Source organism: Hemiscyllium ocellatum, chromosome 2 (assembly GCF_020745735.1).
Source record: "Hemiscyllium ocellatum isolate sHemOce1 chromosome 2, sHemOce1.pat.X.cur, whole genome shotgun sequence".
In the NCBI taxonomy this organism is placed as follows: domain Eukaryota; kingdom Metazoa; phylum Chordata; class Chondrichthyes; order Orectolobiformes; family Hemiscylliidae; genus Hemiscyllium; species Hemiscyllium ocellatum.
The window spans coordinates 151,246,698-151,274,362 of NC_083402.1; the positions used below are offsets into that span (position 1 = coordinate 151,246,698).

The window sequence follows — 27,665 nt, forward strand, 5'->3', positions numbered from 1 at the left end:
TAGGAATAACGTGATCAAGGATAGCCAGCATGGTTTTGTGAAGGGCAGGTCGTGCCTCACAAACCTTATTGAGTTCTTTGAGAAGGTGACTAAGGAAGTGGACGAGGGTAAAGCAGTAGATGTTGTGTATATGGATTTTAGTAAGGCGTTCGATAAGGTTCCCCATGGTAGGCTAATGCTAAAACTACGGAGGTATGGCATTGAGGATACATTAGAGGTTTGGATTAGGAATTGGCTGGCTGGAAGGAGACAGAGGGTAGTAGTTGATGGACTATGTTCATCTTGGAGTGCAGTTACTAGCGGTGTACCACAAGGATCTGTTTTGGGACCATTGCTTTTTGTTATCTTTATAAATGATCTAGAGGAAGGGCTTGAAAGCTGGGTAAGCAAGTTTGCGGATGACACAAAAGTCGGTGGAGTTGTGGATAGTGAGGAAGGAAGTGGTAGGTTACAGCGGGATATAGATAAGTTGCAGAGCTGGGCAGAAATGTGGCAAATGGAATTCAATGTAGCTAAGTGTGAAGTTATTCACTTTGGTAGGAGTAACAAGAAGATGGATTACTGGGCTAATGGTAGGCTACTTGGTAGTGTGGATGAGCAGAGGGATCTTGGTGTCCATGTACACAGATCTCTGAAGGTTGCCACCCAGGTAAATAGTGCTGTGAGGAAGGCATATGGTGTACTGGGCTTTATTGGTAGAGGAATTGAGTTCCGGAGTCCTGAGGTCATGTTGCAACTGTATAAGACTCTGGTGCGGCCTCATCTGGAGTATTGTGTGCAGTTTTGGTCGCCATACTATAGGAAGGATGTGGAGGCATTGGAACGAGTGCAGAGGAGGTTTACCAGGATGTTGCCTGGAATGGTAGGAAGATCTTATGAGGAAAGGCTGAGGCACTTGGGGCTGTTCTCATTGGAGAAGAGAAGGTTTAGGGGAGATTTGATAGAGGTGTATAAGATGATTAGGGGTTTAGATAGGGTTGACACTGAGAACCTTTTACCGCTAATGGAGTCAGGTGTTACTAGGGGACACAGCTTTAAATTAAGGGGTGGTAGGTATAGGACAGATGTTAGGGGTAGATTCTTTACACAGCGGGTTGTGAGTTCATGGAATGCCCTGCCAGTAGCAGTGGTGAACTCTCCTTCTTTATGGTCATTTAAGCGGGCATTGGATAGGCATTTGGAAGTTATTGGGCTAGTGTAGGTTAGGTAGGATTCGGTCGGCGCAACATCGAGGGCCGAAGGGCCTGTACTGCGCTGTATCTTTCTATGTTCTATGTTCTATGAGTCAGTTCCACCATTCAATGAGCTCATGGCTGGTCTGTGGCCTCACTCCATATAGCTGCCTCTGGCCCATGTCCCTTCATATTTTTGCTTAACAAAATGAAATTCATGTCAGATTTATAATTAATAACTGATCCAGCATCCACTGTGGTACGTGGAAGCCTCTCCCATCCTTTGTGCTTCCTAACATCTCTCCTTTACAATCTGATTCTATTTCTAAGATAATGGCCCCAGTTCTGGAATCTCTTTTTGGGAATTCTTTTAGGAAAGGAAATCTGTCATTCATCTTTGGGCTGGCCTACATGAGACTCCAGATCCACAGCAATGTAGTTAACTCTTAACTGACCTCTAAGATGCCCTAGCGAGCCACTCAGTTCAAGGGCAATTAAGGGTAGGCAACGATTCGGCCTTCACCAGCAATGTCCGCTTCCACTAAAAGAAGATATGATGTGGAGGTGCCAGTGTTGGACTGGGGTGGACAAAATCACCCAACACCAGGTTATAGTCCAACAGGCTGATTTGGAAGTCTGAGTTTTCAGAGCGCTGCCTCTTTGTCAGGCAGTTACCGGATGGAGAAGCAGCGCTCTGAAAGCTTGTACTTCCAAATCAGCCTGTGGGACTATAACCTGGTGTTGGCTGATTTTTAACTAAAAGAAAATAATATATGTCAGATAGATTTCCTAGCAAGCCTTAAAAAATATGGAACTGAGAATTAAGTTGGAATATGGCAAAATGAAGTAGTTGAAACAAATTCTTCATATCTTCGATATTCATTCATGTAACGTGAGGGTAGTGCTTGAATTTTACAATAAGTTTATATCAACCGAACCTCACAATAAAAACACTTACCCTACCTTTTCATTCTTTTAGGCATGATATAAAAAGATCCAGTTATTTGGCAACTATTTTCCTCCAGTCAATTATATATTACCATATTGTACTTACAGTATATTTAGAGCAACATCATTAAATAGACAGAAAGTGGACATAAACCAATTCCATTTACACAATGGGACAAACAACCTCTATGTACATTGTAAATAATAAAAGATCAGAGATAAACAACAGCTGTACATCCAGACTCCTCACTAAGGTGTTTCTGGCATTGTATAAAAACTCAAGATTGTGTCAACTGTCCTAGATCAGAACCAAATCAGTGATATAGACATATATGCACCAATGATTAAACACTGACCATTTTTTATCCATGTAAACAAATGGGAAAAAGTACAAATGGGAAAGAATGTTATTCTTCTAGTTCTGTAATGGTAACTTTAATCACTGAGGGAAACCTCAGCTGTGTGTCATGTAGCATTAACGTTACATTAAATGGATTCTTCCAACTCAGTTTCAGTAATAAATAGATTATATAAAGTCCCAAGGTCATCTGCTTACCTTCACATTTCTGAGTTGTTTCACTCTGCTTGTGACCAGCAGGACATTTGCATTCATAGGAGCCAACAGTGTTGATGCAGTTTCCACCTTGGCACATGCCTGGGATTGCCTGACATTCATCAACATCTGGAAGAGAAAAGCACTTCAGTTCTGTAAGCTGGGAATCAGTCAGACAGCACACATTAGTAACACCTGCCTTCAGTGAACACCACCACAATAAGCACAATAGTTGCTGGATCTGAAGGAACAGAAAGAAGTCCTCTATGAAACTGTTAAGTTTGTTTTGTCAAAATTAGGTTTAATAGTAGGTCCTCATTGAGATAGCTTTCAGATAATTTAAGTCTATGATTATTGACATTTTTCAATTATTATATCGAATGATTTATACAACACACACTCTGTTTACATCTTAAAAGAAAATGTAATTCGTTTGTGGAACTCATACACCCTCATAATCATTTCCATCAGCAATATCATTCCTGATGAAGGGCTTATGCTCGAAACGTCGAATTCTCTATTCCTGAGATGCTGCCTGGCCTGCTGTGCTTTGACCAGCAACACATTTGCATCAGCAATATAACCCTACCTCTAGTACTGCTAGTTTCCAATCTAATATTTGTAAGAACTTGTCTGGGTGCAAGGTTACTTTTATAGTACATAGGCAGTGGCTTTGCCTTTCAAAAGAAACCAGAAGTCAGTGTTCCCTCCAATGTCTATACGATCATCTCTGCTTTTGGTCTCCTATTTATTATTTCTCCCAGTCGGTTTTCACAGGCACACCAGGGATGCTCAACGCATCACTCTACATTCTAGGGAAAACTGTCCAATTGCTTGAGCAACTGCAAGTCTGGGCAAGTGACATTTTACCCAGCTCAGCATCAACAGAACTGAAGAATAATGTGGCTCTGGTTCAGCTCCATTAACCTCCCCATTGCCATCACAATTATTCTGACAGACACCATGTTCTGAATGGTCTACCTCATGTCCAGTAGTTGCCACCCAGGTAAATAGTGCTGTGAAGAAGGCATATGGTGTACTGGGCTTTATTGGTAGAGGAATTGAGTTCCGGAGTCCTGAGGTCATGTTGCAGTTGTATAAGACTCTGGTGCGGCCTCATCTGGAGTATTGTGTGCAGTTTTGGTCGCCATACTATAGGAAGGATGTGGAGGCATTGAAACGAGTGCAGAGGAGGTTTACCAGGATGTTGCCTGGTATGGTAGGAAGATTGTATGAGGAAAGGCTGAGGCACTTGGGGCTGTTCTCATTGGAGAAAAGAAGGTTTAGGGGAGATTTGATAGAGGTGTACAAGATGATTAGGAGTTTAGATAGGGTAGACACTGAGAACCTTTTTCTGTTAATGGAGTCAGCTGTTACTAGGGGACACAGCTTTAAATTAAGGGGTGGTAGGTATAGGATAGATGTTAGGGGTAGATTCTTTACTCAGCGGGTTGTGAGTTCATGGAATGCCCTGCCAGTAGCAGTGGTGAACTCTCCCTCTTTATGGTCATTTAAGCGGGCATTGGATAAGCATATGGAGGTCATTGGGCTAGTGTAGGTTAGGTAGACTTTGGTCGGCGCAACATCGAGGGCCGAAGGGCCTGTACTGCGCTGTATTTTTCTATGTTCTATGTTCTATGTTCTATTATCAACATATATTTCTTTCACACTGGATACTGGTTACAAATTTCCTTCTTCTATTCAGGCACAGTGACAGACCTGTGTAAACTTTCAGATATTACTGAACTACGAGAAAAAAAAGTTCTGAAAAACGACAAAGAACTGTAAAGTAGTCAACAGGTGAAATTGGTTTTAGGCATGAGTCAATCAAGTTATACTGTGAAACTGATAATAAATATGTTTGGATCTCTGTAATAATAATGGTTCCACAATAGTATATGTTAAGGCTCTGGCAATTTTTGAATCAGAACTTTGAGCGGCAAACCATAAAGTTCATAAATCAGTTCATGGAAACAGGAAGCAGTTTTGAAAATGTATCCATTGTGTCTATCAGGAATAGAGTTTTCAGGTGGATTCAGAGGAAGAACCACAGAGCTCTGTCAACATGGACTTTCAGTAATGTTACAGAAAGAAGCTGAAAGTGAAGTTCAAACTGCCACATAACAATATCAGATCTTTAAAGCAGCATGGTCTTAATTGAAAATCAAGAAGTTCTGCCACAGCATTATCCATGAGAAGTCTAGAGCACAATGGTGATGTTTACCTGCTACAATGGGCATTTTCCCATGTATGCCTTTAAGGTAATTCATCTGGGAAATGATGTCACTACGGAAGTTTGGGCAATTGAAGCAACATGTAATATTTGAAGTCAATGAGAAGGCAGTTGTGACTGCTTGCAAATTTCTAGCTCCAGGTTAAAATAATCCAGAAGGAAATTCCTGCCTATTCTGTCTTTTGTAAATTATATTGGAACAGCGACAGCAAAGTGTGAAACTTTGATATTTGAGATGTCTGAATATATAATGTTAACGAGCACTGACAAAAAAGGATATACAGCACTTTTGGCTTTAGAGACATTTTCATATGTCAGTTGCATTAAACTGTGTCACTGGATTACAGAGGCATTGTTGCAATTTTCTTCAATCTTCTAAAATATATTGCCTCCAAAATGTGATGCAAATACCAGTACGTCAAAGATTAATTAAGCAAAATTAAACATGGAGCATTAACTGGTAACTTAAGCCTAAATCAAGGCAATTAGTTTAGTATAAAGAGAAAGTTGTCTCTGGTGGACAGAAGTAATAGATTAAAACAAAGGATGATAGACAAGCAGTGGCCACATTTAAGAAGACATTTCATAATTCCTAACAAAGACAGGGATGCATCTTCTGTATCTAATTAAGGAAGTTAAGTTAAATTGAAAGTAAAGGTATACAGCACATTAACAAATGAGACAGGGAAGCTGATTAGGAAAGTTTTAGAAATCAGTAAAAGATAAATAGTTAAAATAAGAAACTGAAGCACAAGAGAAAGCAAGAGATAATAAAAAAATAAAATCTTCCACAGGTATACTAAAGGGAATAAAATAGCTGAAGTTATTATTGATTCTTCAGAGGATGGAACTGAGGAATGCATAGGGGGAAATATAAAAATGCCAGAGGCCTTTAAGAAGTAATGTCGGGAAGTAGTGGTAATGTGACTGATATAGTAATCCAGAACCCCAGCGGCATGGTGGCACAGTGGTTAGCACTGCTGCCTCACAGCGCCTGAGACCCGGGTTCAATTCCCGACTCAGGTGACTGACTGTGTGGAGTTTGCACGTTCCTCCGGGTGCTCCGGTTTCCTCCCACAGTCCAAAGCTGTGCGGGTCAGGTGAATTGGCCATGCTAAATTGCCGTAGTGTTAGATAAGGAGTAAATGTAGGGGTATTGGTGGGTGACGGGTCGGTATGGACTTGTTGGGCCGAAGGGCCTGTTTCCACACTGTAAGTAATCTAATCTGATCTAATGTTCTCAGAAGATTCCTGTTTGAATTACACCACAACAGGAAGTGAAATTGGAATTCTGAAATAAAAAAAGATAGTCCCATGGTGACCAAATAATCAGGAATTACCGATGCTTAGGAGTTGACCGACAGGTTTGGACAGTACATTTGGATTGGCTCAGGCTTGGAAGGCCGAAGGGCCTGTTCCTGGGCTGTAAATTTTCTTTGCTCTTTGCATAACCACTTTTGATTGTCATAAAACCCATTTGGATCACTAATGTGCCTTAGGGAATGGGATCTGCCATCCTTACTGGATCTGGCCTATATGGGATTATGGATCACTCTTAACTTCCCTCTAGGCAGTTAGCGATGGACAATGGATGATGTTTGTCAAAGACATCCATATCCCTTCGACAATTTTTAAAAATTGCATCCATGTTCACATTTTTACTAAAACAAAAAGTACCTCAAGAATAGGTGAGGATCAAGAGACAAAAAGGAAGACTTGTGAGTCATGAGGTTTAAGAAACTGAAGACAGGTGGACCCCCCAAGGAAGGTAAAGAAAGCAGGAAAGAACTTAAACAAGGGGTTGGGACGCTGAAAGGCACCATGAAATGACCTTGGCAAATAAGACCAAGGGAAATCCTGAGGTGTTCTATAAGTATATAAGGAGCAAGAGGGTAGCTAGGGAAAGGATAGGTTTAGTCAAGGTCAAAGGAGCAAATTTATGTGTGGAGCTGGAGGAAGTGGGTAAGGTCCTAAATGAATAATTTGCAGTAGTATTCACAAAAGAGAAAGACATGGTGCAGTCTCAGGAGAGATACATTGATAGTCTGTGGCTTGTTAATATAAAGAAGGTCATAGAGTCATAGAGATGTACAGCACAGAAACAGACCCTTCGGTCCAACTTGTCCACGCCAACCAGGTATCCTAACCTAATCCAATCCCATTTGCCAGCACATGGCCCATATCCCTCTAAACCCTTCCTATTCATGTACCCATCCAGCTATCTTTTAAATGCTGTAACTGTACCAGTGTCGACCACTTCCTCTGATAGTTCATTCCATACACTCACCACTCTCTGTGTGAAAATTAGCTCCCATTTATATCTTTCACTCTCACTCTAAACCTATGCCCTCTAGTTCTGGACTTCCCCATCCCAAGGAAAATACTTTGTCTATTTATTCTATCCTTGCCCCTCATGATTTTAAAAACCTCTATAAGGTCACCCCTCAGATGCCGACGCTCCAGGGAAAACAGCCCTAGCCTATTCAGCCTCTCCCTGTACCTCAAACTCTCTAACCCTGGCAACATCCTTGTCAATCTCTTCCCAACCCTTTCACAACATCCTTCTGATAGGAAGGGGACCAGAATTTCATGCAACATTCCAAAAGTGACCTAACCAATGTCCTGTACAGCCACAACATAATCTCCCAACTCTTATACTCAATACTCTGACCAATAAAGGAAAGTATGCCAAACGCCTTCTTCACTATCCTATCTACCTGCAGAGTTGGGTGTTTTGAAACACATTAAGGTGGACTAATCCCCAGGACCTGATGGGATCTATCCCAGAATGCTGAGGGAGGCAAAGGAAGAAATTGCTGGGGTCTAGTACGAAATCTTTATATCACCGTTGGTCAAGGAGGAGATCCCAGAGGACTGGAGAATCGTTAATATTGTTCCCTTGTTTAAGAAGGACAACAGGGATAAGCCAGGAAATTACAGGCTGGTGACCCTTATATCAGTAGTAGGGAACTTATTGGAGAATATTCTTATGGAATTTACTCACATTTGGAAAAATATGAATTCATTAGTGGTAGGCAGTATGGCTTGGAACGGGGAAGGTTGTGTCTAACTTTAACTGAGTTTTTTTTAGAAAGTGACAAAGATGATTGACAAAGGCAGGGCAATGGATGTTGTCTACACAGACTTTAGCAAGGCCTTTGACAAGGTTCCTAATGGCAGGCTGATTCAAAAGGTGGGATTCCAAGGAGTTAGAAGATGGATACAGAACTGGCTTAGTTATAGAAGACAGAGAATAGCGGTAGACTGGAGATCCATGTTGCCTTTTCGAAGGTCTAATGCAGGAGGGAAGTAAACAGCAAATGGCAGAACCCTGAAATGCATTAACATACAGAGGGATCAAGGCATTCAGCTCCACAGTTCCCTGCAAATGGCAACATAAGTGGGCAGGGTGTTCCAGAGGCATATGGCATGCTTGCCTTCATTAGCTGGTGCAGTGAGTATAAAAATTTGAAATTATATGCAGCTGCATAGAACTTTAGTAAGGCCACATTTGGAATACAACATACAGTTCTGCTTGCCATACTCTCAGAAGACTGGGGATGCTTTGGAGACGGTAATGAGAACGTTTCCCGGGATGTTGCCTGGTTGGAGGGTATTAGCTATGAAGAAGGATTGCACAAACTCAGTTTGTTTTCACATTTATATTGGAGGATGAGGGGAGACCTGATAGAGGTTTACAAAATTATGAGAGGCAGAGATATAATGGGGTAATTGGAGGTTTTTTTTCCCTAGGATAGAAATGAAATTAATAGGTTTCAGGTAAAAAGGGGTAAGTTTAAAGAAGACGTGAGAGGCAGGTTTTTACCCGGAGGGTGGTAAGTGCCTGGAGTGTGCTGCCAGAGGAGGTGGTGCAGGCAGATATAATAACAGCGTTTAAATGGCATCTTGACAGATACATGAATAGGAAAGAAATAGATATGAACTACGTACAGGCAAGAGGCTTTTGTTTAGAAAGGTGTCATATATTAGGACAGGCTTGGTGGGCCAAAGGGTTTATTCCTGTGCTATACTGTTCTTTGTTACTTGTATCTATATTTGGAATCCCTACAATGTGGAAACAGGCCCTTTGACCCAACAAGTCCACACCGACCCTCCGAAGAGTATTCCCCTACCCTATATTTATGCCAGACCATCTCACCTAACCTACATATTCCTGAACACCACGGGCAATTTAGCATGGCCAATTCACCTAGCCTGCACATCCTGGGACTGTGGGGAGGAACTGGAGTACCTGGAGGAAACCCACGCAGACATGGGGAGAATATGCAAACTCCACACGGACAGTTGCCCAAGGCCAGAATCAAACCCGGGTCCCTGGTGCTGTGAGGCAGCAGTGCTAACCACTGAGTCACCATGCTGCCCCTGCATGTTGCACCGCTGATGCCAGGGAAAGCCCCCAGGAAGTCGGTATAAAATATTCCTTGGGGGAATGCAATGAGACAGACCTTGGGATATACATTGGTATAAATGATGTAGAAAGACCAGGCATTGAGGTCATAAGGTAAGGTTTACAATCCATACAGAGGGTTTTGTAAGTAGGACCTTAAGTGTCATTGACATTTAAAAAAAAATCTCTTTGTGAAGTTCCACAGTATAAAGTGCGTATTATACAAACAAAGGCATTAGGACAGGCATTCTGGGTTAACTCTTTATGAAAATATAATTTAGGAAGAAATTTAAAATTAAAATCTTTGCCAGATTGGTTAGTTTTCTCAGAATTTTGAGTGTGAAGATAAAACTAACACAAATTTAAGATACCCTTGTCTTTTATAGAATTGGAAAGATTAGATTAGATTTAGATTAGATTAGATTAGATTTACAGTGTGGAAACAGGCCCTTCGGCCCAACAAGTCCACACCGACCCGCCGAAGCGCAACCCACCCATACCCCTACATTTACCCCTTACCTAACACTACGGGCAATTTAGCATGGCTAATTCACCTGCCCCGCACATCTTTGTGACTGTGGGAGGAAACCGGAGCACCCGGAGGAAACCCACGCAGACACGGGGAGAACGTGCAAACTCCACACAGTCAGTCGCCTGAGTCGGGAATTGAACCCGGGTCTACAGGCGCTGTGAGGCAGCAGTGCTAACCACTGTGCCACCGTGCCGCCCATGTTTGCATCTGTTCACCAAACTGTAGAAGTAAGCAATCTGAGATCAGTTGATTCAATTGACCAAAAGGATTTTCTGAAGGAAAGTGTTTGGAATAGGTGGGCAACACTCCACATCTTGTTAGAAAGCTGGTCTGTCTCAGAAAAATGAACCATCCATCATCAATTATCAAATGCTGTGGCTTGTTATCATTTCTAGTCATGCAAATAATTGAGGAGTAAAAGCAAAATACTGCAGATGCTGGAATTCTGAAATAAAAGCAGAAATTGCCGGAGAAATTCAGCTGGTCTGGCAGAATCTCATGAGAGAGAAACAGAGTTACCCTTCTGAGTCTTAAATGACTCTTCTGCAGAATCTTCCTGTTTTTATATAAATGATTTGAGACGTTATTCAGCTTATTTGTCGTTCAGAATAACAGCTTTTCACTAACTCTTTGGTAAATCACTAGTCACAAAGGTATTAAAGTTGAGAGTGTGGTCCTGGAAAAACACAGCAGGTCAGGCAACATCCGAGGAGCAGGAAGTCCTGATGAAGGGCTTTTGCCCGAAATGTCAATTCTCCTGCTCCTCGGATGTTGCCTGGCATGTTGTGCTTTTTCAGCACCACACTCTTGACTCTCACCTCCAACATCTGTAGTCCTCACTTTCACCTACAATGGCATTATAGTTAATCAATACTAATATTCCCAGATCCGGAATTCTGAAGAATGACATATCAGTGCTGAATGCCAGAGCTCTAAAATGTTCTATGTTCTGTATCAGAATGAGACACTACATTTCCATTATGTTTGTGCTGAAACTGCTGTGTTGGTATTACAGAGGCAGGATATTGTGAGGGAGATCCATTACAGCTGGCTATGGAGCCGAATTACCAGGGTAGGTTATCTATATAAAATGTTAGCTGGGAATGATATCATGGGCAAGTAGACTATGATGAGGTAAAACATATGATTGCTTCCTGACAAAAATGAATTTCAAATTAAATCACTTCAAGTTCCTAATGAAATTCAAACTAATTCAACATTTGTAATTTCTTTATAATGGAATGGGTGTTCTCTTCTGCTGTAGGCTTTATTCCCAGATGAAACATGTACAGGGGTTCTGCTCCCAGGCATCTTTTGTTTCACTTGAATTTCTAATCAAATCTTAACATTACAAAGCAGCCTTTCAATGGATTAGAATAGAAATTTCTGCAAATACTCTGTGTTCATCAACATTTGAAGAGAAAAAGACAGAGGTTAACTCTTTGGCTGATGACATTTTGTCAGAATATTTCTAACAAAGGTTTCATCTTTGAACTTGTGTAATGAGACATATTCCATGCTCTGCCATTCTAATACAGTCCAATTCAGGGCTCATATTCATCTTCAACATGGAACTATAAAGGAGACAAATATGTCACTTGTCAAAATATTAAGTGGTGATATCCTAGATGGTTGAACATCTAGAATAATCCAAGGTAATTCATTGCATTACAATAAAGAGGATAAATACAACTACACTGCTTTAGTTTTTTTAATGATAAAAGAAACGTGGACGTGATATTTAAATACTGAAAATAATTATATCGTTGATTGTTAAGTAAAGCTTACCTTGGCAAGCACCAGAGCGGATATTCGGAATGAAACCACGGCGACAGGGGTGAGGTTGAGCTGGGCAGATTTCACAGGGATGACCCCACGCTCGGCCAACTGTAGCACAGCAAAGTGCTTTGGTGCAAACAATGCCACTGATCTGACCCTGGCACATCTCATTATTCACTTGGGTGAAGCAAGGACCAGTTCGGTAATCTGCCATTGAAAAAAAACAGGAAGTCGTGTCATTAGGTCATAAACACACACTCAATCCATTTGATCACAGTCCTGACTTTCTTGTTTAGGATAAAAACATAATCACAAGAGCCATTCAACTCATCTGTTATCATCAGTTTTCCCAATCAGCAGATTACTCAGTGTCACTCTCCCATCTTCCTCACATAACCCAACATATGCTTCGCTCTCACACACCAACCTTTTACTATTCCTAAAAACAGCTTGGGGAATTCCCTTCCCTGTTAGCTCTCATCTCTTTTCATTCTCCCTCTTTGTTTCTTTTATTTGCTTTTTCACCTTCCCTCTGAACCCTCAGCTAGGCTCTCAGTTGTATTTTCTACCTACCATCTCTCAGAAGCACCCTTTTTCTTTTATATTTCAATTTCTATCTCGTCTGTCATCTCGGGAGCTCTACTTTGTTTAGCCTAACCTTCCTTTTGAGGCAATATGCACCGGCTATGTGCAAAGCTTCCCTTCTTCAAAGATAGCATCTTGTTCAGCTCTTGTATCTCCTGCCAACCTTTGATTCCAAGTTATTCAGCATAGACCCATTCACTGGGCTCTGACAGTGGATTTCCTCTAGTTATTCTCTTTCTGACTGTCCTTCTCTATAGTCTCCCTAAAGTATATTGCACAATGATCACTGAAAAATAAATATTCTACCATTGATCTTTGATCCTTTTGACCCATTTCATTGTAAAGAAGCAGGTCTAACAATGCCTCCTTTTCAATTGGAGTGGAACCATACACCTGTAACTCAGGAAGTGAATTGGTCAGGATTCCCAGCCTGTACCCCGTCATACAGCTCCCAGACTAATATGCCTGTTGCAGCTCAGGATCTAGTCAATCATAAATCCCAGGATGCTGATGGTGGGGCTTTCAGAGTTGATGGTGGCATTGAATATCAAGGGACGAAGGTTTGATTCTCCCTTGTTGGAGATTCTCATTCTCTGGCACTTACATAGTGAATCTTACTTGCTACTTATCAGCCCAAGCCTGCCTATGGTCCAGGTCTTAATGCATTTGGGTGCAGGCTGCTTCAGTAGCTGAGGAAGTGTGAATGGTGCTGAACAGTTTGCAGTCATTAACAAAAATTCCCACTTTGACCTGTATATTTGTAGCAAAAGTTCCTTATTTTGATTCACTATTTCTTTTCAAATGAAGGTCAACATTCCAATTACCCACTGAATTTACACGCAAGCTTTCTGTGATTCATGCACAAAATTCCCTTGCAGCTTTCTGATATCTTTCTTAAAATTAACCATATACAGCTTCTCTACTCTTCCTCATACTTTGCCATACAATATTTCATCTTTAAAGTTTTTGTTCATTAACTTAACCAATCCAATATCCCTCTCTATACTCTTATCATCTTCACCACTTGCCTTCCCACCTATTTGTGTGTCTCACTTTGGAGTTTTCTTTCCTTTGTTGTTTCTAACTCATATGGATTCTTCATCTCTCACTCTGGGAATCTTTCTTGCTAGGGCACTATTCCATCCTATATTAACAATCCTATCCCAATACCCTTTCTTTCCTTTCCATCCTTTTGAAAAGCCACCTGCTGTACCTAACCCTGAGTTTTGGTAACCAAGTCTCTGTATTAGCCGTATGATTATACCTGCTAACCAGAATTATGCTCTTGTGTCTTATTCTGAATACTATACACATTTAGAACCATGATTTTTTTTTTACCTTTTGTCATTTTCCCCCTTTGACTGTAGTCATTTTTGTTTTATGTTTGTACACTCTGTCCCTTCCTGTCCCACTTTGGATATTATTATCTAAATAGCTGCCCTGCAATACTGCTGTTACCTTTTCCTCTTTAAGACTACGTATACCCTCTCCTGAATCCTTCACCCTCTAATTAGATTAACATTCTAACTACAGCTCTACTTTATTTGATTTTCTGGTTGTAGCCTGACTCAGGTAAAGCCCATCCAACTGGAACAGCTTCCTCTACCTCAGTACTAGTGTTTCAACTGAAAGCCAGTCCACTGATACCTATTTTTCTGCCACACATTTCACTCCTTGACTATACTAACCCAAACCAGTTTGCCATTGCTCAGCTGGTAACACAGGGATTATTACCTTGAGTTCCTGCATTTTTAATTTAATTCAAAATATTTCAGCAGATCTTCCTTTCTAGTCCTATCAGTGTCACTAGTACCAACCTGGATGACAACAACTAGATCTCTCACTTCCCACTCCCAAGTTCCTCTTCAACCCTGAGGAGATGTCCTTAGCCCTAACACTCATTGCTACCAAGAACATAACCCATCCCCAAAGTTATACTGTCTCCTACGACAACTATATTACTTTTGCTTCCTGCTAACTAAATGGCAACCTGTGCAATGTCACTGTGCAATGACGCTGTGCAATGACACTGTGCAATGTCACTGTGCAATGACACTGTGCAATGTCACTGTGCAATGACGCTGTGCAATGACACTGTGCAATGACACTGTGTAATGTCACTGTGCTATGCCACTGTGCAATGACGCTGTGCAATGTCACTGTGCAATGACACTGTGTAATGTCACTGTGCTATGCCACTGTGCAATGACGCTGTGCAATGTCACTGTGCAATGTCACTGTGCAATGTCACTGAGCAATGTCACTGTGCAATGATGTTGTGCAATGACACTGTGCAACGACGCTGTGTAATGTCGCTGTGCTATGCCACTGTGCAATGACACTGTGCAATGTCACTGTGCAATGACACTGTGCAATGTCACTGTGCAATGACACTGTGCAATGTCACTGTGCAATGACGCTGTGCAATGACGCTGTGCAATGACACTGTGCAATGTCACTGTGCAATGATGTTGTGCAATGACACTGTGCAATGACGCTGTGCAATGACGCTGTGCAATGACACTGTGCAATGACGCTGTGCAGTGCAATGACACTGTGCAATGACACTGTGCAATGATGTTGTGCAATGACACTGTGCAATGACGCTGTGCAATGTCACTGTGCAATGTCACTGTGCAATGTCACTGTGCAATGATACTGTGCAATGACGCTGTGCAATGTCGCTGTGCAATGTCACTGTGCAATGACACTGTGCAATGACACTGTGTAATGTCACTGTGCAATGTCACTGTGTAATGTCACTGTGCAATGTCACTGAGCAATGTCACTGTGCAATGACGCTGTGCAATGACACTGTGCAATGTCACTGTGCAATGTCACTGTGTAATGTCACTGTGCAATGACGCTGTGCAATGACACTGTGCAATGATGCTGTGCAATGTCGCTGTGCAATGTCGCTGTGCAATGACGCTCTGCAATGACGCTGTGCAATGTCACTGTGCAATGACGCTGTGCAATGACACTGTGCAATGACGCTGTGCAATGTCACTGTGCAATGATGCTGTGCAATGACGCTGTGCAATGACACTGTGCAATGTCACTGTGCAATGACGCTGTGCAATGTCACTGTGCAACGACGCTGTGCAATGACACTGTGCAATGACGCTGTGCAATGTCACTGTGCAATGACGCTGTGCAATGACGCTGTGCAATGTCGCTGTGCAATGACACTGTGCAATGACACTGTGCAATGACGCTGTGCAATGTCGCTGTGCAATGTCGCTGTGCAATGACACTGTGCAATGACACTGTGCAATGACGCTGTGCAATGTCGCTGTGCAATGACACTGTGCAATGACACTGTGCAATGACGCTGTGCAATGTCACTGTGCAATGACGCTGTGCAATGTCACTGTGCAATGACGCTGTGCAATGACACTGTGCAATGTCACTGTGCAATGACACTGTGCAATGACGCTGTGCAATGTCACTGTGCAATGACACTGTGCAATGTCACTGTGCAATGCCTGCCTCACCTGCAGTCACACACTCCTGTCCCTGATAACAGACCCAACCCAAACTCATCAATTGCAGTGGTGTGACCATCTCCTGCAGCCCACTATCCAGATAACTTTTCATTCCTCCTTAATGTGGCAGAATCACTCCAACTCAGACTCGAGCTCCTCAAATTGAATGCAAAGTTACTTGAACTGCAAACACACTTGCAGAATTTGGAGGACATCTGGATGTGTGCATGAGTGGGCGGGGGAGGGTGTATCGGAGGGATGTGGGCCGGGTGCTAGCAAATGGGACTGGATTAATTTCGGACATCTGGTCAGCATGGACTAGTTGGATGAAGGGTCTGTTTGTGTGCTTGACTTCAGTATGACTCTATCTTCAGTGGGGCTGCAGGCAGTTACAGAAATAGGGACAGGGGAAAACCTGGAAGGGGTTAGAAATAACAGGAACAACACCAAATATTGGAGTGGAATCCAAGTAGATGAGTGAACTCTGGGGTGCTGGGGAAACAGGAGTGTGCGAGTCAGGGCTAGAGCAGCAGGATTTATTCTTTTGACCGAGGTTGCAAGACGGTGCAAGGTGTGAGGCTGGTCCAGAGACCATCATATGGAGTGCAGGCACTGAGGTGGGCAAATGTACTCTCCATGAATGAACTAGGAACTCAGGAGAAACTGAGGAGAAAAATATACCAACTGGTGTTCCTTAAAAAACACAAAGATTTTCAGTCCTGAAACCTAATAACTATAAAGACGATCACTGTTAAACATTTAATAACAGAGAAAGAATCAAAGCCCTCATAAACTGTTTACTTTTAATTAAATCTGGCCCTCAGCACCCGCTGCCAAACACAGAAGTTTGCTTATTATTTCAGTCTGGCTAAAATCTGAGCGTTTGGGGTTAGAATGGTAAATAAGGTCCAGTTAAACTGCTGACATCACAACAGGAGCCAACCTCTATCAATCTCCAATCAGCCCTTGTCCAGATTCCTTGTCCGTTATAAGTGTTAGGAATTGTAACAAGCGAATGCAAGCAATCCCCATGTGTAACAATTCCATCCTGTGTTCAACTGCAGAACTGCTCCAGCCTCCATGTGGAAAGCCCTTTTGTGACCCAGGCTTGACCATTTATTCATGTTGGAATCAACTCTGCTGAGCGCTGACCCTGGCACAGAAGAGGTGGGAAAGACAGGGTTCTGATGGCAAGAGAAGCCACAGAAAGGGGGAGGTGGCGGAGGATTTCAAGACAGAATTGTGTTTACATCACGTCTTTCATGGGAAGCCACAAAGCATGTTATAGCCCATTGAGGCATTTTCTGACAGATGGTTACAGTTATAATGTGGGAGCAGTGAAATAATGATGAGATAATGTTTTCGGTGTTGGCCGAGAGATAAATGTTGGTCACCGTACCATGAGGGGGCTTTGCCACTTTTCTTCAAAACTGCACCAAACGGTATCTTTCGCATTGGCCTGAGAGGGTAATATCACCAACAGTGCAGTGCTCCCTCAGTCCTGCTTTGCAGGGTCAGTGTAGATGATGTAGGCTGGCACAGTGGCTCAGGGTTAGCACTGCTGCCTCACAGCATAAGGGACCTGGGTTGGATACCATCTCGGGTGACTGTGTCTGTGTGGCATTTGCACATTCTTCCCATGTCTGCGTGCGTTTCCTCCTGGTGCTCTGGTTTCCTCTCACAGTCTAAAGATGTGTAGGGCATGGTGAAACTTGAAAGGGTTCAGAGAAGATTTACAAGGATGTTGCCAGGATTGGAGGAATTGAGCTATAGGGAGAGGCTGAATAGGCCGGGACTGTTTTCCCTGGAGTGTCACAGGCTGAGGGGTGACCTTATAGAGGTTTGTAAAATCATGAGGGACATGGATTGGGTAAATAGACAAGGTCTTTTCTCTGGGGTAGGGGAATCCAGAACTAGGTTTAGGATGAGAAGGGAAAGATATGAAAGGGACCTAAGGGGCAACTCTTTCACACAGAGGGTGTACGTGTATGGAATGAGCTGCCAGAGGAAGTGGTGGAGGCTGGTACAATTGCAACATTTAAAAGGCATCTGGATGGGTATATGAATAGGAAGGGTTTGGAGGGATATGGGCCGGGTGCTGGCAAATGGGACTAGGTTAGGTTGGGATATCTGGTCGGCATGGACGGATTGGACTGAAAGGTCTGTTTCCATGACTCTCTGACTTGGCAATGCGTTCACTCTGGGTCAACTTGGTCCAACACTGCCATGTGTCCTTTAACCAACACTCCCCCCCCCTCCTTCCATTCCTATCTTTCCTTAATGAACACCATGAATGCCGGCATATTTAACATCCAGTTATGCCCTTCTTTGACCAAGGTCTCTTATTCTATTTCCACCTGTAACTCACCTGTCTTATTTATCACACTCTACAGTCATACATTCACTGTAACCTTGACTGAAACTTTAGTGCTTTCTTCCTAACTTTGACCCCACCTTACAATTCCTTCTTCAAGTGCTATCTGCCTGTGGTCACCTTTGTGTTAGCTTTTAAACAAATACCTGTTGTGCATAACAACCACATTTCCTAGAAAATTGTCTCTTTATTTTGTGAACAGACCACATTGATGTCAATCATTGCAGCAAAAGTTCGAACAATGATGCTCAAATCCGATGAATTGAATACTGTGATCCTTGGAGATAAAATGTGAAATGCCACCTGCTGGATTTTCCAGAATACAATAGTGTCTGGATCAGACACAGCAGCATAGGGATTAGGAAAGGTTTATGAGCCATGAATAGAGTTGAACTTAAATAGGAGAAGGTTCCCTCATATAGAATTTGCCAGGTGTTTATCACTGTTGTCACTCTCCTCCTGCATTACAGACTCCATGAGCTATAAAGTGCAGTCTTTTTGCTGCATTTAAATTTGATCAACATTTTTAAAGAGTCAATTTTCACTTGACTGAAGCTGTTCATATCGCTTAATTAAGACTATTGGAAAATTGTCAGAGTCATACAGATGTACAGCACAAAAACAGACCCTTTGATACAACTCACCCATGCCAATGAAATATCTTATATAAGTCTAGTCCCACTTACCAGCACCTGGCCCATATCCCTCTAAAACCTTTCTACTCATATACCCATCCAGATACTGTTTAAACATTGTAATTTTACCAGCCTCCACCACTTCCTCTGGCAGCTCATTCCATACACGTACACCCCTCTGCATGAAAAAGTCACCCCTTAAGTCCCTTTTAAATCTTTCCCTTGTCACACTAAACTTGTGCCCTTTAGTTCTGGTGTCCCCCAACCCAGGGAAAAGACTTTGTTTATTTACACTATCCATGCCTCTGTAAGGTCACCCCTCAGTCTCCAAACCTCCAGGGAAAACAGCCTCAGCCTGTTCAGATTCTCCCTTTAGCTCAAATCCTCCAACTCTGGCAATATCCTTGCAAATCGTTTCTGAACCCTTTCAAGTTTCACAACATACTTCCAAAGGAGGGAGATCAGAACTGCACACAATATTCCAACAGTGGCCTAACCAATGTCTTGTACAAGTGTAACATGACCTCCCAACTCCTGTACTCAATACTCTGACCAATAAAGGAAAGCATACCAAACGCCTTCTTCACAACCCTATCTACTTGAGACTCCACTTTCAAGGAGCCATGAATCTGCACTCCAAGATCTCTTTTTCAGCAACACTCCCCAGGACCTTTCCGTTAAGTGGATAAGTCCTGCTCTGATTTGCTTTTACAAAATGCAGTACCTCACATCTATCTAAATTAAATTCCATCTGCCACTCCTTGGCCTGATGGCCCATCTGACCAAAATCCTGTTGTACTCTGAAGTAACCTTCTTTGCCGTCCACAAATTGAGTTTTTAATACCACTCACTCACACACACACACAGACATACAGAGACACAGATGCACACATGCAGTGACACACACACACAGACACACACCACCATCCCACACAGACACACTTACATAGCCACACACACAGTGACACACTCATTCAGCAACACACAAACACAGCCACACACACCACCATCCCACACACATATACATACAGACACCTACCACCATCACACACATACCACCATTCCACACACATACACACACAGGCATAGAGACACAGATACACACACACCGACACACTGAGACACACAGAGACACATACATGCACATAAATACAGTCACACACACCACCATCTCACACTGACACAGACACATACTGCCATCCCACACGCACACACATACATACCACTATCCTACATATAGATAGACACACACACACACAGACATATATCACCATCCCACACAGACACACACACACAGACACACAGACACACACACACAGACACACACACACACATACACACACACACTCACTCATGCGTGCACACCGCAGGCTATTATATTTGAAACTGAACAAAGAGAGACAGTACAAAAAGCATGTCTAAACTTTACCTCTTTACTGTGTCTTTATGAAAAAATTAAGTTAATCATTTGGATAAACTATCTTAGCATGTGGTTTTTTTTAGCGAATTCCCACTGAAGTCTTATGCAGATGTCCTGTAACTCCAAGGAAATGGTCTATTGTTTTTCCAAGTGAATTCAATGATATCGTTGTTATTATTTGGGCAAGAAAGTGAATCCCATCAAAGACAAAGAAACACAGCTGTGCAGAAGGTAGAAAGCTTTCCACATTACTGTCGGAAGGACTGTCATTATTAACCCCATAAAATATACCATCAGATCTACAACCTATCGAAAACAACCTTGGTTATAACAAAAGGTACCAGATGAGGGGACATTTTAGTGTGTCTGGACCCAGAAACATTATTTTCCCTGGATGCAGTGAATATCAGCAAATCAATAGGGTCAGATTGCACATCTATAAAGGTCCCTGCAGTATTTTCCAATTCCCACTCATGGAGCAAAATCAGGCAGGTCCTTTTACAGGCATGCCCTGCAATCTGTCCAAATCTCCAAGCAGTGCACTTAATCCAGAGACAAATGTAGGAAAGTTTCTACTGTTTACTCATCACAATTCTGTTTTATTACTTCCAAACATACCAACTGTTGGAAAGCAAGACCAAACACAAAGATGTTTATTGTCAATGAATAATGAAAGTTAGCATGATCATGAACTCAGTGTCACTCCTTGTGCAACCACCAGCCTCTAAATATGTACTTAAGTTCTAACAGCTTCCTTTGTTTTATTTTCAAGAAAATGGCTGTCCAGAGTATTAAATAGTTCTTGCTTTATGTTTACATCACCTTTTCAAACAATTGCAAATAGACAAAAACATACCTTAGCAAATCATTTCAAATATACCAAGAGTTAAAATTTAACTTCAATACAAAATGGGTAGTAGTGTAGTCCCTTGTTATATATTGCCCATCGGATTTGCCTCAATTTCAAAGGAAGCCAAATTCATGACAGGGCCATGTAGCAGAAAACAAGATTAGCAGGGACATTATTTCCAATAGGAGTCAGTGTTATATTGTTGCACAGATTCCAGACCAGAGAGTCAACCTTTGAGACAGTTCAATGATATCACTGAATATAACATTCCTGTATAAAAGGTACCCATTTCATCTTTAAGGGCTAGCACTGCTATTATTGCTGTTTTACTGCCTATTGCTGTATATTTGCTCCAAGTCATCAGTAAACACAGACTATACATCTGTCTAGGATCTATTCATGAGGTAAATAATTGGTGTTGTTAACAATCTCCAAGACATCTATCTCAACAAGATCTCAAATCTTCAATTGAGAGGGAGCACTTTTGTCAGTACAATGTCTCCCTTTCAAAAGAAGAGAGGTGACTGTCTGTTCACTTCAATTTTCCTACAGGCCCAGGTCAGCTCCAACATGGCAAAATAATCTCAAGTCATAGTCTAGGCAAAAGGGCCAGAAAAATGTTTGATATTTTATTCAATCGCTGCCTGTGTCCAGGTCTCAGGTAATCCTTCATCAGGTGGTTGATGAACTACCTGATGGAGAGTCACTCCGAAAGCTAGTGCTTCCAATTGAACCTGTTGGACTATAACCTGGTGTTGTGTGATTTTTAACTTGGTACACCCCAGTCCAACACCGGCATCTCCGAATCGGTTAATTCTGCCTTTTCATTTTGGAAATGGCATGTAAACAATAAAATAAAAGATGCCCATGATGTCTCTCTGACCTCTCTTTTGGCACAAATGTTATAAAGAGTCACATCTTAGGTTTCTTTTTATAAAAAGCTGCAGCTGCTGAAGCAGCCTCATTTTAAACCAGCAAAAATAAAACTAAAAGAAAAACGATAGAAAACAAAAGCAAACAGCAAAAAGACTATACATTGCAACACAGATCATTTGGATAGCAGCATTTTTCAGGAACAGAAAGCTGTTCAGCAAAGATGGCAAACAAACATCTGAGCATGGACTGACAATCCTGGCCATACTGTCAGAGGTTTAGTTATTTAAAGAAAGAATCAATTCTCATTTCAGAGTTGCCACAGAATAGCTGCTGAAGAAAGCCATGCAGACAATCTTCCATTACTTTGGGAAATAAAGCATTAATTAGAATCAATTCCACAGATATTTCTCATGATGACTACAATGATTCAGATAACTTTTTCTAGTTTTTAAAAGATCAACTTAAAGTTTGAGACAACTGCAGGATACACAGGGTTGAGTTTTATGTTATATTGGTAACATTCAGATGAAACAATGAACCAATTTGTAAGTGTGGATTAGTGAAAGGATACCAAATGTGAATTCACTGAAGGTAACTGAGTTAAAAGGCTCATGGAACTGGCCAATGCCTATCCACCTATTAATCCTCCAGAAGCCACACCTAGACAAACCCAAAGAATATCCCATTGACACATTGCTAGAAGTAGGATGGATGTTCAAAGCAATCATAGCAGGCTGCTTGACTTTGGAACAACTAGGAGAAAGTGAGGACTGCAGGTGCTGGAGAGTCAGAGTCTAAATGTGTGGTGCTGGAAAAGCACAGCCGGTCAGGCAGCATCCGAGGAGCAGGAGAATCAATGTTTCATGCATAAGCCCTTCATCAGGAATGTGGGGGTTCATGGGTTCGGGGGCTGAGAGATCAATAGGGGCTGGGGGTGGAGCTGGAGGGAAGGTATCTGGGAAGGTGATAAATGGATGCAGGTGGGGGGGGTTATTGTGGTTGGGGGGGGTATAAAATTGACTCATAATATTCTGTTTATGGCACTTCATGTATTAGTATAATCCATCTTAAATGTTGTTACAACTCCCTTATATGGACACCTGAAACTATTTCCCTGGTTTTAACTGAATAGCTATTACTGGTTTACCAGCATACATGGGTTGGTTTATATTTCAGATCCACAAGGTGACAAACCTGACAGATCCTGGCTATCTATGACCTGACTAACCTTTACACAAACCAGTTTGATGCTAACAGCAACTTTAAAGGTGGAGCAGTGCCACATCTGAAAGATTATTCCTGATCCAAAAGTGAGGCATTCACATTCAAGGAAAGCACAAACTGGAACTGGGTTCCATGTTACTAAACCACCTGAGCAATTATTTACTGCTGTTGTCACTGAGCACAGAGCCCTGGAAGGAAGGCTGACACTCACTTTGCTGTCAGGGTCTTGGAGTTGATAGGTGGGATGATGGAGAGCATGGTTGTCCGTTAACTGACTGACTGAAGGAGAAGACCATGCCACCAGACACAGCTAACCTAGACCCAGGCGGCAGCTCTCATTCATAGGTGGTGTCAGATTAAACAGAATGAATTGCAGTGTAGGGAGACCAATGATCCTTCTCTCTGTGACCTCGCACTCACAGGCCAACCCCTTACTTTGACATTGCACAAACATCTCACCAAGGCTCACAGATCATAACACTCAGTATTACAAACATTACAGCTGCTCATCACAACAACCCACCTCCAAGACTACAAATTCCTCTTGGTCTTTCTGATCTACTCTCATTAACTTGAGACTCCTCACTACCTCTTCTGTTCCTTCACTCTGACTAACTCCTCTTCTGCCTTTGGACCCTCCAACCACACGGGATCAATGTGAATTACACCAGTTTCCTCATTTCCCCTCCCCCAGCTGCAAGCCCCCAATGTGGCACCACCCTCTTGACCGGTCTTTAACCATTTCCACCTACCTGCTCCTCCCTCCTCTCCAATCTATCACCTTCTCTCCCACCTTCATCTGCCTATCGCATTCCCAACTACCATCCTCCCAGTCCCACCCCCTCCCATTTATCTCTCAGCCCTCCCCCCACCCCCCGGCTACAAGCCTCATTCCTGATGAAGGGCTTATGCCTGAAACATCGATTCTCTTGCTGCTAGGATGCTGCCTGACCGGCTGTGCTTTTCCAGCGCTACATTCTCAACATTGCTCTTCTATCCACTCTTATCAAACTTGATCGCTCCCTTTGTCTCATTGCAAAAACAAACTGACACACAGCAAAGTCAGGAAGCCAGCAGAAATCAAACTCTGCACTCCTCCCGAGGAGACCATGTTCAATGTGGCTGGAAAAGAGCAGCACTGATCACTAGGGGATCAGCTTCACTGTGGTGTGCTGCACTGCTGTAGCATTAATACCAGAGGGAACTCAGTTTTACCTGGGTGTAAAGGCATGAAGTGGCTGAATGTCCCTGTGTACAAACTGACCTGGTGGAAGGTGTAGGGGTTGTAGGTGGGTCCTAGGTGCCCATGAGCTCCAAAGGCAGTTGTTGAAGGGCCGTCTGATGTGTAATTTGGGCAGAGTGCAGAAACAATGATGTGTTAAGGCTGGTGGCTTCCTGCTGCCAATGCGTGTGGACAAATGGTCGAGAAGGATGACATCCGTGGATCATGCAGGGATGAGCAGTTGATGTGATGAGCCAAGTATGTGCCAGGTGTCCGCACTGACCTTGTGAAATTTGCACTGCCTAGTTTCTCACTAGCAGAAAGGAGAATTGATTGTAGCATCTAAACGAGGTGGGTGGGGCTGTTAGTGAGGTGCAAACGCATGGAAATAAGACAGCCACCACTCACTAGCAAAATTGTGAAGCTTAAAGAGAAAATTGAAAACTTTTTCTCAAAGTCGTGATTTTGATTTTTTTCATCCTCTTCATATTTTCTCACCATATCACACAGGGATGGAAAAATTCAGCTCTAGTTTAAGTCTGGGATCTTACAACAGTGTAAATAGTTAATGTTGTTAATAAACTTCAAGACTCAGATGTAGGCTCAAGGAGCAGGCAGACCATGAAGTTCCTCACTGTTCAATCTTCTGGGAAAAATGCAGTCCTGCAATGCCCATATCCCATGAGCGAATAAAACAGAGTTTGAAATGAGTGACCCCTTATTCTGACACATTGACCCTGTCTGCTCAATTGCCAAAAGGACTTTTCTAAACAATCACTGTCTCTGTAAATGCATGTGTTAAGTTGTCTTGGAAACCATTTCATATCATCAATAACATTGTTTATACTCAATTAGCCAGATATTTGGGAATATCAGCAGACCCAGCACATGGGCCTCAGGCAACTGAATAGACAAACGTGCCTCATGCAACATGCTGATCTACAGTTGGCTGTGGCAAGTGTTTTTGGATTATTAAGGGTTTTCAAGGCAATGTCGATACATGACTTCAGAAGTAGTTCTTTGTACTGTCAAACGTTAAAGCCCCAACACGACATTTACAGGATGAGATATGTAATTTAACTAATTTAACCAGGGTTTCAAACAGCTGAAGCAGGAAAGCTGGAGTAGTTTCTGAAACATCTGGAATGCATTTGTAATTAACATTTTTATCAAGCGATGTGCCTAGGGAATGTTAACTTTGGGCACAAAGCCGTCTCCCCTTTTCCCAAAAGTGAGACACAATGCCACGTTTGATTGAATTTCATATCATCTTGGAAACTGTTTACAACAAAATTTCTGGACATATTTGTGAGCCATTTCATAACAAAAAACCAGGAACTTCCTCACATGCCATGTGACTTTTCTGAGGTTTGGCATCTGTAGCCTGTAGAACAATGATCACTTAAGTATAAACTAGGGAGGCAGTCCTGCTGCAGAACTAACGTAAACACTAGAATAGCACACAGTTCCATGAGCAGCCTCCAATAACCATGCTGTTGAATGGCTGCATACTTTAGCAGGGCCCTAATATCCTGAGAAGCTCGCACCAACTAAAGCTAGGTTGTAATGTTTAAAATGGCCTCGCACCGTGGTGGGAACCAGTAATGGAAGTCATTGTACAATTGTTTTCATCTTTGAAAAGGTAGAAGAATAGCACAATATGGGAGGGACCTGGTGGCCAACATTTTTCAAGGTTAAAAATCACACATCAGGTTATAATCTAACTTTGTACACCCCAGTCCAACATTGGCATCTCCAAATCATAACATTTCCAAGGCTGTATCCAGCTATTTCCAGCCTAGTGGTTGCCTGGCCTCTCAGGTGATACTAAATGAAGGTTAGTTATGGGCTCAGACATCAATCAGAGGGAGCTGAACCTCTTGATGGATAACCCTGCCTAGCAAGTCAGTACCAACTTCACCATACCAAAAAAAACCCAACGAACTGCAGATACTGCAAATCTGAAACAGAAATAATTAGAGAAATTCAGCAGGTAGGCTACGAAAAAGAATGGATTAATCGTTGTGATCTGTGAGTGGTGAAGCTTTATTCTGTTCCCAAGATTCAGGGTATGTTTTTGAGAGACCTAAGCAGGAGATGATAAATTGCGTGCATCGAGAGGCCTACAGTGAAACCAGAGGAGAGTCTTGTCAGGAACACAATATGATGCATGTACAGAGACAACAGCTGGTTCGTGAGTAGGATTAATAAGTATTTTCAGTCTTTAGAGACAAAGTCAGATCTTTAATTCTAGCTGGCCAATTAGCTATTATTCAAAGAGGAAGGGATACAAACACAGGTCACTGTAGACCATCTGGGTTAACAATTGTCATTGGGAAAATGTTAGAGTTGATCATAAAGGATGTGACAACAGACCATTTATTATTACATAATAACATCAAACAGTGTCATTCGGCCTAATGAAGGGAAAATCATGCTTGACAATTTGTACTAGAACATTTTTTTAAAGAATCCCTACAGTGTGTAAACAGGCCCTTCGGCCCAACAAGTCCACACCGACCTTCTGAAGAATAACCCACCCTCCTGTTTTATATTTGCTCTGACTAAAACACTTAACCTACACATCCCTATGAGCAATTTAGCATGCCTGCACATCTTTGGACTGAGCGAGGAAATCCACACAGACATGGGAAGAATATGCAAACTCCACAGAGACAGTTACCCGAGGCTGGAATCGAACCCAGATCCCTGGCACTGTGAGTGCAGCAGTGCTAACCACTGACTCACTGTGCCACCTGTTTAAGAAGGTAACAAGCAGGGTAGAGTGAATCAGTAGTTGTAATATATTTGGATTTCCAAAAGACATTCAGCAATGTACCACACATAATGCTACAGATTAAGGTAAGTGCCCATAGAGTTAAGGATTTGTAGCAACAGATAGAGGGCTGACTAACTCATAAAACACAGTGAGTTGGGAGAAGGTGGGTATTTTCAAGATGGCAACCAATAAGTTGGAGACTGCCATAAGGTTTAGTGCTGGACAATTATTTAAAATAAGTATTAAAGACTTGGATGAGGGAGGTAATGTACTCCAGTCGAGTTTGTGGATGACACAAAAATAGATGGGAAGGCAAATAATGAAGGTGATGCAGAGTCTGCATTGGGATACAAACAGACAAAAACCTAGCAGATGGAGCAAGATTCGGGGCAATGTAAAGTTGTGCTCTTCAGCAGGAAGAATGAAGAGGTTGACTATTACTTAATTGGAGAAAGGCAGCAGAAAACTTCAATACAGACATTTTAATCAGTAACGAATCAAGGGTTGTTGGTGAAAGGGCAAGAAAGTGGAGTAGAGAATTATCAGTTCAGCTCATTGAATGGAACAGCAGACTTGATGGGCTGAAT

General features: G+C 42.2%; 1 protein-coding gene across 2 annotated transcripts in view; it reads right to left on the reverse strand.

Moving 5' to 3' along the window:
* Positions 1 to 27,665, reverse strand: part of LOC132825797 (fibrillin-2-like) — a 327,149-nt gene that overhangs the window by 226,837 nt on the left and 72,647 nt on the right. For both annotated transcript variants that reach the window (XM_060841289.1, XM_060841280.1), the window contains exons 6-7: positions 11,635 to 11,832; positions 2,677 to 2,802 (exon numbers count right to left, since the gene is read on the reverse strand). In XM_060841289.1, the coding sequence (XP_060697272.1) occupies positions 2,677 to 2,802; positions 11,635 to 11,832 (324 nt within the window). The remainder of the gene's footprint in view (positions 1 to 2,676; positions 2,803 to 11,634; positions 11,833 to 27,665) is intronic.